We start from the raw sequence: 14090 nt of genomic DNA, 5'->3' as shown, positions 1-14090 counted from the left end.
GCTCAGGTCACAATCTCACGGTTAATGAGATCGAGCCCCAGCATCAGGCTCGCAGAACCTACTTGGGATTCTCTCCCTCCCGCTCTGTGCCACCCCCCACTCCGCTCACGTGTACACTCCGGCTCTCTCTCAAACTAAATAAATTAAAAAAAAAAGAGAGAAAGGTTTAGAGCTGATAAGTAATAAAGACATATAACCTGAAATATTTCTTCCATGCTAGGATTCCCCTTAACAGACTTAGGTTTCTTCTTCTGGTTAGTCTCATTATCAAGACCTCCTACATAATGGATATGAATTCCCAGGGTCACAGCCCATCTCCCTGACTTAATTAGCGATTTGGTCTTCAGCAAGTTACACAACTTCTCTGTACTTCTGTTTTCTCATCTGACTGGTCATGACAGCTGCCTCTTAGGGGTTAGTGAGGACTGAATGAGCTATTTATGCATAAAGCACTTGGAACAGTGCCTGGTGCATCATAAATGCTATAAAATTATTTTGTATATAGTAAGTGCTTTAGAAGAATTTTGTATTACTACATTATTACTATTTTCATTATTGTCATATGGACCCTTCCATTTCTGTGTCCACCTCGTACCCCGTCCACGGCCAGACCACCCCAAACGCGCCCCATCTTGTCTGAACTACATGTACCCTGGGCTGATTGCCCTTTGAGTCATTTTTACTTTCTTCTTTTTCGTTTTAGGTGAGGATATTGGGAAAGTACAACAACAGAGAATTTCTGGAAAAGTTCCACTCCCCTGTGAGAAATTTGGTCAATCTATGAGAAAAGCTCCATTGTGTTCCATTTTAGAAGAATTGTGGCAAAATAATAGCGAGCTAGAGAGATATCCAGGAAGCCAAAATAACCCTTTAAGTCCTGTGAAAGTGCTGAGCTGTGAATGTAAAAATATTGAAAAAATAATTCACGTGAGTTCCAAGCTTGTTCCTTCAATTAAAAGACTCCATAACTATGACACATTTGGAAAGAGTTTGAAGCACACTTTAAACTTACATAACCATAATAAAAGCAATTCCACAAAGAACCTTGATAAGATTTTTGGAAATGATAACAATTTTGCCCACAGCTCTTCCTCCCCCGAGAATGCTGCCACAGGGGCAAATGCCTGCAAAATTAGTCAATGTGAAAAGCATCTTGGCAACAAACAAGTTCTCATCCCCCAGCAGCAAATTCAGACCAGGGAGCAACTTTATGTTTGTACTGAGTGTGTAAAGAGCTTCCCCCAGAAGTCACATCTCTTTGAGCATCAGAGAATGCATGCTGAGGGAAAATCCCATGAATGCAATAAAAGTGAGAACGCCCTCACTCAGAAGCCACAGATTAATGGACCTCAAAGTGTTTATACAGGGGATAAACCCTATATATGTACTCAGTGTGGGAAGGCCTTTACTCTCAAGTCAAACCTCATTACACATCAGAAAATTCATACTGGGCAGAAACCGTATAAGTGCAGTGAGTGTGGAAAAGCCTTTTTCCACAGATCGTATCTCTTTAGACATATGAGAATTCATACAGGAGAAAAACCCTATGAATGTAGTGAATGTGGAAGAGGCTTCTCCCAGAATTCAGACCTTAATATACATCAGAAGACTCATACTGGAGAGAAACACTATGCGTGCAGTGAATGTGGGAAAGCCTTTACAAGAAAGTCCGCGCTCAGAATGCATCAGAGAATCCACACAGGAGAGAAACCTTATGTATGCACTGAATGTGGGAAGGCTTTCATCCAGAAATCACATTTCAATACACATCAGAGAATCCATACCGGTGAAAAACCTTACGAATGCAGTGAGTGTGGAAAATCATTCACTAAGAAGTCACAACTCCATGTGCATCAAAGAATTCACACAGGAGAAAAACCCTATATATGTACAGAATGCGGAAAGGTCTTTACTCATAGGACAAACCTCACTACACATCAGAAGACTCATACTGGAGAGAAACCCTACATGTGTGCTGAATGCGGAAAGGCTTTCAGTGACCAGTCAAATCTCATTAAACACCAGAAAACTCACACTGGAGAGAAACCCTATAAATGCAATGGCTGTGGAAAAGCCTTTATATGGAAGTCACGCCTCAAAATACATCAGAAGTCTCATATCGGAGAGAGACACTATGAATGCAATGAATGTGGGAAAGCCTTTATCCAGAAATCAACACTAAGTGTGCATCAGAGAATCCACACAGGAGAGAAACCCTACGTTTGTCCTGAGTGTGGGAAGGCCTTCATCCAGAAATCACACTTCATTGCACATCACAGAATTCATACTGGAGAGAAGCCTTATGAATGCAGTGACTGTGGGAAGTGCTTTACTAAGAAGTCACAACTCCGTGTGCATCAGAAAATTCACACAGGGGAGAAGCCCAACATATGCGCTGAATGTGGGAAGGCCTTCACTGACAGGTCAAATCTGATAACACACCAGAAAATCCATACCCGAGAGAAACCCTATAAGTGCGGTGACTGTGGGAAAACCTTCACCTGGAAGTCCCGCCTCACCATCCATCAGAAATCTCACACTGGAGAAAGGCACTATGAATGCAGTAAATGTGGGAAAGCCTTCATCCAGAAAGCAACGTTGAGCATGCATCAGATCATTCATACAGGAAAGAAACCCTACGCTTGTACAGAATGTCAGAAGGCCTTCACCGACAGATCAAACCTCATTAAACACCAGAAAACGCACAGTGGAGAAAAGCTATAAAGGCACTGACGGCAAACGCCTTCAGCTGGACCTCACAACTCGGTACGCGTCAGATGTCTCATAGACGGGAAGAGGAGTGACCGTGACACTACAGCTTCCGTGAACAGAAGGCAAGCAAAGCCAAGTACCCTTCAGTCAACGGGAAGTACAAGTACCTGCATCGCCGCAAGCTGACGCGCAATTAGATGCGTAGGGAGACGCTTTGATAAAGCATTTGAGCAATAGTCCTATTTGGGTGCATGATTCATCCACAGACCCTCAAGCTCCTACAAGCGGTACAAATAGAGACCCCAGGAGATGACTTGGAACCTGTTATGTTTCACTTTTTGGATGAAGGACTTGATAAATTCGGCACTGATGAGTTCTTTGTCCCCCGGGGTGTAAAAGTACTCGATATTGGCCACTTCTTTTTCAGATTCCTAGGGCGGGGAGAAGAGTTTTTAGAGCACCAAGGTCAAGGCAGAAAACTATTTGGGAACGCAGGTCTGTGAGTAGAAGCCACAAGTTTTTGTGATCATTGACATTTAAGACACAAAAAAAAGATTGCCATGAGGAACTGTTTGTCTCTTCCCTTCACCATAGAATTTAAAAAATGTAATATTTAAAAAAATTTTTTTAATGTTTATTTATTTGTGAGGGGGGGGAGGGGCAGAGAGAGAGGGAGACACAGAATCCGAAGCAGGCTCCAGGCTCCGAGCTGTCAGCACAGAGCCCAATGTGGGGCTCGAACTCATGAACCCTGAGATCGTGAGCTGAGCCAAAGTCGGACGCTCAGCCAACCGAGCCACCCAGGCACCCCCAAAATATAATATTTTTTAAAAATGAAATAGAATTTTTAAGCTGAAAGTCTCGCTTTAGGTTTAAATTGGCAACTTAGGCACGGCTGTAGTGGATGTTACAGAAATACAGTTGTTAAGCCTTACAGACCTCTGAAGGTGGCAATTGTTCCCTCATTAATTCCATGCTGTGGCAGCAGGCGATTCACATCCAAAAAAGACGTGCATGCGTTCTGACCTGTATCCCAAAAGCTATCATTTATGGAAGCTGGCAGACCACAGACTTCTCATCCCCTTAGATGCTGACCCTCATCCACTGAGGCTTCTGCTTTCTTTGGGATTCCTGTTTGGAAAGGAGTGGTTGACAAATTGGGTTTCAGTACCTAAAACTTTGATTTGGTTTTCCTTTCAATTTGCATAAGATACATTCGCATTCTACACGCACGTTAAGAGCAGTTTTGTGTAGATTGCTACAGGATAAAGTCATCTCGCACTGTATTTGGTTAGTCTCGGATATGATTATAGTTGAATAACTGCGAGACTTCTCTAGAAAGAGCACTGCTTTTTTTTAGGCAGTGATATGCAGACACTTTCTCATTTTGCCTTAAATGGTTTTTTATGACACTCATAAGAAAAGGGACTTGCTTTCTCGCATGCAATTTTATTTTGTTTTTAAACCTTTTTATTAAAGTATAATGTACACAGAAAATGCAGATAGCATGAGCAAACAGTTCAGTGATCTCTCACAAAGTGAACATACTCAGATGAAGAAGGAAAACATGCCCAGCACTCCAGAAGCATTCCAGGCCTTGTCCCCCATCCCCAAGTTAAACACTATCCTGACTTGTAACAGCACAGATGGTTTTGTCTGTTTGGTATTTTACATAAATTGAGTCCAACAATTATATTTCCTATTTTAGTAATATACTCTTTAGTGTCTGTCTTCTTAAATTCACATTATAAATGTGAGATTCATCCATTTGGTCAAATGTAGTTGTAGATAATTCATTCTCATTGTCACGTTATGTTCCATTGTGTGAATATACTACAATATATTTATCTATTCCTCTGTTGATGGACATTTGGGTTGTCTGCAGCTTGGGGCCATTAGGAATAGTGGTGCTATAAATATTTTAGTGCCTATCTATTAATGAACATATTTACGAATTTCCATTAGGTATATATATCTAGGATTTGAACTGCCAAGTCATACGGTATCCGTATGCTCAGCTTTAGTTTCTAAAACTAGTTTTCAAAAGTGGCTGTACCAATATACACTCCCACCAGCACAGTATACGAGTTCTACTTGTGCTCCACGTTCTTGCCAACACTTGGTGTTTTCTGTCTTTTTCATTTTAGCCCATATATATATATATATATATGTATAGTCCACACACACACACACACACACACATATAACCATTATGGTTGGTATATAGTGATATCTCAATGTGATTTTAATTTTTATTTCTTGTCTTCCAATCTTAACGTAGTATCTCTCCAAGACAGTTAACTGATATCTGAGATCTGAGACCTCATCATGGTCCTCACATGGCTGCACCATTTATATTTCAGCAACAATAGTAAGCCATTAGTAACTTTAAATCTTCCCACACAAAAATGCCTAAAGCCAGATGGTTTCACTGGTTAATTGCATTAAACATTTATAGGAGAAATAACACTGACACTCCACGAAATCTTTCAAAAAGAGGAAGAAGGAACCACTCGCCAAGTCTGTGAGGCCAGGATTACCCTTATACTTAAGCCATACCAACACATAACAATCACAAAGACTACAGACCAATATTCCTCATGAATATAGATGTGAAAGTCTTCAGCAAAATACTAGCAAATTGAATCTAGCAACATATAAAAAAATTATATATCATGACCAAGTGAGGTCTGTTCTGTAACACAAGGCTGCCTCAACATTCAAAAATCAGTGTAATCTCCCATATTAACAAGCTGAAGAAGAAAAATCACATGACCTACAGATTCAGTACCATTTTATCAAACTTCCAGCAGCCTTTCTTCCCCCAGAATTGATAAACGAATCCTCAAAATATAGAGAGAAGTAGAAAGGACCAAGAATAGTGAAAAGGAATCTGCCAAACAAAGTGGGAGGACATTTACCTACCAATTTCAGACACATAGATTAACAGAACAAAAAACAGTCTGGCAACAAGCCCTCATACTATGATAAACATGTATTTTCCCCACAAAAGTGTGAAGGCAATTCAATGGGGAAGGAAAAACCTTGCAACATTTGGTGCAGGGATCATTGGATATCCACGTGCAAAAAGATAAATTTAAATCTTGCTTCCTGCCATTCTAACAATGAGCTCAAAATAGATCACAGACATAAGTATAAAAGCTACAACTATAAAAGTTTTAGTAGAAAACAGGAGAAACTCTGTGACCTTGGTTTAGGCAAGAAATTCTTAGATAGGACATCAAGAACATGATCCATAAGGAAAAAAAATCATAAACTGGACTTCCATCAAACCAAAAACCAAAAAGGTTTGTGCTTCAAAAGACACAGCTAAGGAAACAAAAAGACAAAACACAGACTGGGAGAAAACATTTGTAAGGCCTGTATCTGATAAAGGACTTCTATCCAGAATATATAAAGAACACTTACAGCTCAATAAAAAGACAACCCACTTTAAAAATGGACAAAAGACTTGAAGAGACATTTCATCAAAGAGGATATAATGCAAATAAGCACATAAAGAGATGCCCAACATCATTAGGGAAATTCTAATGAAAACCCCAATGAAATAACCACTTTACATGCACTAAAATGGCTATAATTAAAAAAGACCATCCTAACAAATGTTGGCAAAGATACGGAGGATTAGGAACTTCCATACATTTCTGGTGTACATGCACGAAAGTGGTATAGCCACTTTGGAAAAGGGGCAGTTTGCTTAAAAGTCGATCATAAATTTACCATAGGACCCAGCGATGTCACTCCTAGTATCCACCCAAAAGATATGTAACATGTGCTCACACAAACTCGCCCTTATTGATAATAGCATAATTTATATAAGGCAAAAAGTACAGACCATCCAAATGTCCATCAACTGGCAAATGGATACACCAAATGTGGTAGTCAGCAATAAAAAGGAACCAATGCTAATAAATACTACAACATGGATGAACCTCAAAAATAGTATGATAAGTGAAAGAAGCAAGACACAAAGGATCAAGTATTGTATTTGTATATTGTATTTACATGAAATGTCCAGAAAAAATCTATAGAGATCTGTAGATTAGTGGTTGTCTGGGGATGAAAATGGGAATGGTCATGAATTATACATTACTACAAGGATTTTTATTGGGGTCAGAGACATGTTCTAGAACGTGATCGTGGTGACGGTTGCCCCACTAGGTATAAGTTTAATAAAGGTCACTGAGGCGATCCTTAATTCCATTCCTTTTTAAACACCTGGATCCCCTGCCATAACATCTGTTGCCGCCTATAGCTACAATGAACTGTTGTCTTGGAGCTTGTTGTACATTGAAGAAGAAACTCTTGTTTAAAAAAAAGTCATTGACCTGTACAATTTAAATACGGAATGTAAATGCTACCAAAATAAAGTTGTTCCTTTTTCAGAGTTGCTTTGCCTATTCTGGGTCCTTTACATTTCCATATGAATTGTAGAATAGGTTTGTCCATTTCCACAACAACAAAAAAGCTGCTGTGGTTTTTATTGGGATGACTTTGAATTTGTAGATCAATTTGGGGATAATTGAAATCTTAACAATATTGTTTTCTGACTCATAAATAAGGTCTATCTCTCCATTGCTTTAAGTATTCTTTAATGTCGTTACATTTTATTACATTTGCAGCTTTCAGCGTATACATCTTTTGTATCTTCTGACAAACTTCCCTAAGCATCTCACATTTTTGATGCTTTTTTACTTGGTGTTGTCTTGTTTCCACTTTATTGTGTGGTGTTGGTTTTCGATTTAAATTTCTTGGGCACCTGGGTGGCTCAGTCGGTTAAGCGTCCAACTTCAGCTCGACTTCGAGCCCCGCATCAGGCTCTGTGCTGACAGCTCGGAGCCTGGAGCCTGCTTCAGATTCTTTGAATCCCTCTCTCTCTGTCCCTCCCCCGCTCATGGTCCCTCTCTGTCTCTCTCTGTCTCTCTCTCTGTCTCTCTCTCAAAAATAAATAAACATTAAAAAAAATAAATAGGGGCGCCTGGGTGGCTCAGTTGGTTAAGTAGCTGACTCCGGCTCAGGTCATGATCTCATGGTCCGTGAGTTTGAGCCCCGCATCAGGCTCTGTGCTGACAGCTTGGAGCCTGGAGCCTGCTTCAGATTTTGTGTCCCCTTCTCTCTCTGCCTCTCCCCCTCTTGCGCTCTGTCTCTCCTTTCTCTCTCTCTCTTTCAAAATAAAGTAAAAACATTGAAGTAAATAAATAAATAACTTTTTTTTTTTTAAAGTAAGCTCTATGCCCAACGTGGGGCTTGAACTCAGGACCCTGAGCTCAAGAGTCTCATGCTCTACTCACTGAGCCAGCCACGCACCCCTTTAATTAAAAATTTTTATTGTTAATCACCAGTATATAGAAAGTCAGTTGCTGTTTATATGTGTTTCTTGTGCAGAAGTTAGAGAAAACAGTCCCCACACAAGACTGTCCTCACTTATGGACAGCAACTGCAAATTCAGAAGTCTCCAAGACCACCCTAAGTTTCAATAATTCACTAGATGGACTCTAAGAAGTTACTGAAAGCTGTTATAACTCACGGTTACATTTATTACAGCTAGAGGACAGAGATTGAAATCAGTCAGGGAAGAAGTGAATAGAACAGAGTCCAGGAAAATAAGCTTCCAGTTGGAAAGAACAGCTTCTAGTTGTCCTCTCCCCATGGAATCAAGACATTACTCTCCCGGCATTGATACGTGACAATGACATGGAGGGAGCACTGGCAACCAGGGAAACTCACTCCAGCCTTGGCGACCACAGCCTTCAATGGGGCTCCATCGTGTAGGCATCGGATGACTGCTCACATGGCTGGCTTCAGTTTCCAACCCTCAGGAGGCCGAGCTTCACAAACCAAAGCCCCCACACTTCATCATGTTGTTCATATGACTCTGAGCCCTCACCCTAAGTCACGTAGTTATGATCTGAAAGGCATAAAGACCCCATGTAAACAAAGACATTCCTATCAGGCATGACATTCCAAGGGCCTAAGAGATTATTTCCCAGAAGCTGAAGGCAAAGGCCAGGCTTCTCTTTGAGTAAGGTTAAATTATTTACTATACAGGCCACCCCCCAGACCTTTGGCCATGGCTCTTTCGCAGCAAAATATATTTGGGCATCGACGTTTAGCATTTACATGACATCAGCAACAGTAAAACATCCATCCCATAAGGCCATTATATACATTTTCATGTTTTTATGCTTATTCGATTACTCTTCCCCTTTGGTCCATCTCTATTTGTACCTTATTATTAAGAACTTTTGGGGGGCGCCTGGGTGGCTCAGTCGGTTGAGCATCTGACTTCAGCTCAGGTCATGATCTCACGGTCTGTGAGTTCGAGCCCCGCGTCGGGCTCTGTGCTGACAGCTCAGAGCCTGGAGCCTGCTTCAGATTCTGTCTCCCTCTTCTCTCTGCCTCTCCCCAACTTATGCTCTCTCTCTCTCTCAAAAATAAATAAAACTTGAAAAAAAATTTTTTTTAAAAAGAACTTTTTGGGGCACCTGGGTGGCTAGTCGGTTAAGTGTCCAACTTTGGCTCAGGTCATGATCTTGCAGTTCATGGCCTGGAGCCTGCCAATAGGCCGGTGTTTAAAAAATAAGGCAACCTGTCATCAAAAGTCATAAATAAGTTACACAATCAGGTGGGTATTTAATACAGATTTTATATAGAATTTTTTATATTCTATATATTTTCTAAAATATATATATTTTATACAATATAGATTTTTTTCAAAGGGCAAGCAACAATGGAGTATGTATTATGAGGGCTATCGATGAAGAGATTTTTGGGGGCGCCTGGGTGGCTCAGTCAGTTGAGCATCCGACTTTAGCTCAGGTCATGATCTCACAGTTTGCGGGTTTGAGCCCCGCGTCAGGCTCCGTGCTGACAGTGCAGAGCCTGGAGCCCACTCGAGTTCTGTGTCTCCCTCTTTCTCTGCCCCTCCCCCACCCCTGCGCGCGCGCGCGCGCGCGCGCTCTCTCTCTCGCTCTCAAAAATAAACATTTTAAAAATAAGGAAACAAAGAGATTTTTAAACAGGAGTGTTGAATAAGAACTATGCCAATGGGTGTTTATGAATAGTATTTCTTAGTGGCAGACATCTATGGGTGATATGTCAATGGTTTTTATTTCTCAGGGGGTTGACTTGTCAACAGGGGTCATGAATGGAAATATTTTAATGGGTATTTTTGAATGGAGTGATTTTTTTCCCCCAAGAGGTTAATGAATGAAAGAGTTGCCAGTGGGTGGGTATTTATGAAAGGGGAGATTTACCAATGGGAATCATAAATGGAGACATGCCAGTGGGATATTTCTAAACAAGCAGATAGCACAAAAGTGGCTACAGTAAGCAGAATTGTGGGAATGACCCCCAATATTCCAATCCCCCTTACATAAGCTCCTCCCCTTAAATGTGGGTGGAACTTGTGAATAGGATGACGGGTAACTCCATGACTGTATTACATTAAGTAGCAAAAGGGATCTTGCAAATGAAAATAAGGTTAATCGGTTGGTCGGTTGGTCGTAAAATAGGGAGGTTATCCAGGTGAGCCTAATCTAATTAAGTGCAGGAGGACTTCAAAAATGCAATTTTCTCCTGCTGGTGGCATAAGAGGTCATCAGAGAAGTTGGAAGCATGAGAAGCATTTGGCACATCCTAATAGGCTTTGAAGGCAAAGAGGCCCCTGTGGCGAGGCATGCATTTGGCCTCTAAAAGCAGAGAACCACCCCTGGCTGACAGCCAGCAAAGAAACGGGAACCTCAGTACTACAACTGCAAGAAGCTAAATCCTGCCAATAACCTGAATTAGGTTGGAAATGGATTCTTCCTGCGAGCCTCCAGATGAGAGTCCAGTGTGGTCAACTTCGGTTTTGTGAGACCATTAATTTAGCAGGGTATCCAGCTAAGCTCACTTGGACTTTTGTTTTGTTTTGCAACATTTTTTTTTTGAGAGAGATAGAGGGCGAGGGGCAGAGGAAGAGAGAGAATCCCACAAGGGGCAGAGAGAGAGAGATAGAAGTTGGGGGTCAGCCAGGGCTCCTGTCTTACCCAAAGCAGTGCTCGAGCTCACCCGATGTGGGACTTGAATTCACGAACCATGAGATTATGACCTGAGCCGAAGTCAGATGCTTAAGGACTGAGCCACCCAGGCACCCAACTCGGACTTTGAATCTACTTTCTGTCTCCACAGTTTTGCCTATTCTGGACATTTCTTATAAATGGAACCATACAAAAAAAAAAATAAAAAATAAATTAAAAAATAAAAATAAATAAATAAATAAATGGAACCATACAATATGTAGTCTTTTGTAACTGGCTTCTTTCAAGTAATATTTTCAAACTTCGTCCATGTTGTAGCAGGTATCAGTACATCATTCCTTTTTATTCCTGAAGAATATTCCATTGTATGGATATACCATGTTTTGATTATCCATTCATCAATGGACATTTGTGTTTCCACTTGGGGGCTACTATGAATAATACTGCTGTGAACATTTGTTTCTTTCTATATGTGGACATGTTTTCATTTCTCTTGGGTGGCTGCCCCACTTTATGCCCTACCAGCAATGTAAGATGGGTCCAATTTTTCCACTTCCTTGCCAACATTTGTTATCGCCTATCCTTCTTATTCTAGCCATGCTAATGAGCGTTAGGTGTTATCTCATTGTGGGTTTTTTTTTTTCATTGTGGTTTTGATTTCCATTTCCCTGATGCCTAATGATGTTGAGAAGCTTTTCACATGCCCTCTCCCATTCTGTGCGTTTTCACTGTCTTGACAGTATCGTTTGCGGAAAAGTGTCTCTAATTTTGATGAAACCCTATTTATCTCCTTTTTGTTTTATAGTGTGTGCTTTTGATGCTGTATCTGAGAAACCATTAAGGGATAGGATTGGAATACAGATTTGGCTCCAGTATCTATGTTCTTCATCATACTACGTTGCCTGTTGAGAACTTACATCACTGGTACTAATAGTACACAGGAAGTTATTATTATGAGTTTCATGTTTTGACCTGAAAAAAATACCCATTAATCATCCTCCAACCCTAGTACAGACCTCAGGATTCTGATCATGTACTGTGAGGCCCATGTTTTAGGGAGAAGTACTGAGGCTCAGGTGAGGGAAAGGCTGGCCCCCAGGCTACCCACTGAGCTGTACCACCCCCCCCCAAGGCTGCGCATGTCACAGGGCTGACACCCCTCCGCGTGCTTCCTCTCAGTCATCAGTCTCTCTCCTAAGCAGAGATTCATACCCAGACACGTGGAATGCTGGCTTTGGGGGTGTGGGTAATTGACCTTACTCACGTTAGCGGATTTTCTAGAAGGGTAATGGGAGGAAATGGAGTGACCTCAGGACTACAGATCTCCTACCAGGAGCCACACAAGGACTGTGAAGTAGGAAGCTTGCCTGTAGGGTATGCTTCTTCATGGCAGCCACAACTAAAGGAGGCAGGTGCCTGGGTGGCTCGGTCGGTTAAGCATCCGACTTCGGCTCAGGTCATGATCTAGCAATCTGTGAGTTCAAGCCCCGCTTCGGGCTCTGTGCTGACAGCTCAGAGCCTGGAGCCTGTTTCAGATTCCGTGTCTCCCTCTCCCTCTCTGCCCCTCCCCCACCCACGCTCTGTCTCTGTCTTTCTCAAAAATAAACATTAAACAATAAATAAATAAAGGGAGCTACCTGGAAGGAAGGTGCTCCCTCTGCAGGCTGACACTCTTTGCTGTTTAACACCCCCAGTCACATCCTGTGTATGCAACAGTCCTTGGTGCTGAGAAACAGTTGGATACACCAGAAAATAAGCAGGTACGAACACACCCAGGATTGAGGGAACAACTGGGAGAGGAAGGTAAATTATTCCAGGCATTGGGGAACACCCAGAAGCAGCAGGAACAGTCTGTGGCTCCAAATAGGCCAGGGCTGAGGAACCATTCCAGGTCACTAGAAAACAGCTTTAGGGCAAGGGATCAGTCACCACAGTGATGTGCAACAAAGAGGCTATCAAACAGCCAGAGGGACAGAGACTCTAGAACAGCCAAATGGAAGAGGAAACCATTCCTGAATGGCATGTGACAGCCAGAAATACCTAGGAGACAGCCCCGAGAGATAAGGGAACAATCTCAGGCTGAGGGAACAGCCAGAGAAACAAAGAAACAGCTGGAGGGACAAGGAGACAGTGTCTGGACCCGAGGAACAGTAGGATCAACAAATATCTGGAGAGACCACAAAATAGTCCCTGTATGTGGAAGACAATAAGAGGGACTGCAAAACAACCAGAGGAACAGGGGGTAGACCCTGAGGATGAGACCACAGCAAAAAAAGACCAAGGGATAGTCTCTGAAGCGCAAGGAACAGAAAAATCAAATAGTCTGAGGCACTGGGGAACCGCCAGAGTCTAAAGACTGATCACAAGGATTGAAACAGCCAATAAACCGGGATACAGAGATCAGGGAACAGCGGCTGGTCCTAACATAGGTTTATCAGAAACGGGAGTAATCACAGAGATTAAGGACACTGTACTTATAACTAGTGGGAATTCAACAAACACAGTCACGGGAGCTAATATAGTGCCAGCAGATACAGCCAGGGGGACTAACGGGGTCAGACACTATACTGGTGACTAATACAGGATCATCCGAACCATGAAGGACTGTAATGTAGGGTAGGCTCTAATGAGTCCCAGGCATTATACTGAGGCTCATGAGGCAAATACACCGTACTAGCGAATAATGAGGGACCAGCAGCCACAGGGATGCAGGTGGTAAATGAACTGATGCTGAGATAGAGACAAAATCACTTTAGTGATGGCTAATGGCTAATCAGCAGAATGACGAAAGGCTAACGTGAGGTCAGCAGACACTGGGCTGATTTTTTACGACCAAAAACACTGTATTTGTGACCAGTATTAGTAGACATAGGGATGGCAGTAATCCGGTGTCAGCAGCAGATGTCATGACTGAGAAGCATGAGGCAAAGACTGAACTAGCGAGCAGTCACAGTGTTGAGGCTAACGTGGGGTGACGAGCACTGTGCTGGGGGATCGTTGCATTCTGACACTGTATTAGTGGCTAATGAGGGAGCAGAGTGATGAGGGTTCATGCAGTCACAAACACCATGATTGGAACTTCAGAGGGTGAAAGACATTCTAGTCGTGGCTAAAGGGTGATCGGCAAGATGGGGCTAATGTGGAATCAGCAGATACTGTACTGGAAGCTCGTGGAAGTTAGTCTCTGCTCTTACGGCTAATTGGGGATCAGCAGACAGAGGGATGGTAGCTAAGGAGGGTCAGCAAACACATTGCTGGGGCCTCATGGGTGTCCAAGAAACTACTGTTGGCTAATGGAGGATCAATGGACACCATGATGGGGGCCAATGTGGGGCC

General features: G+C 42.2%; 1 protein-coding gene across 1 annotated transcript in view; it reads left to right on the top strand.

Moving 5' to 3' along the window:
• Nucleotides 1–3382, top strand: part of ZNF41 (zinc finger protein 41) — a 46401-nt gene extending 43019 nt beyond the window's left edge. Inside the window, exon 5 of the mRNA XM_043571699.1 lies at nucleotides 704–3382. Coding sequence (XP_043427634.1) covers nucleotides 704–2724 — 2021 coding nt within the window. The 3' untranslated portion in view covers nucleotides 2725–3382. The remainder of the gene's footprint in view (nucleotides 1–703) is intronic.
• Nucleotides 3383–14090: the final 10708 nt, after the last annotated feature.

This window comes from Prionailurus bengalensis, chromosome X (assembly GCF_016509475.1).
Source record: "Prionailurus bengalensis isolate Pbe53 chromosome X, Fcat_Pben_1.1_paternal_pri, whole genome shotgun sequence".
In the NCBI taxonomy this organism is placed as follows: Eukaryota; Metazoa; Chordata; class Mammalia; order Carnivora; family Felidae; genus Prionailurus; species Prionailurus bengalensis.
This window is presented reverse-complemented; position numbering and strand designations above follow the sequence as displayed.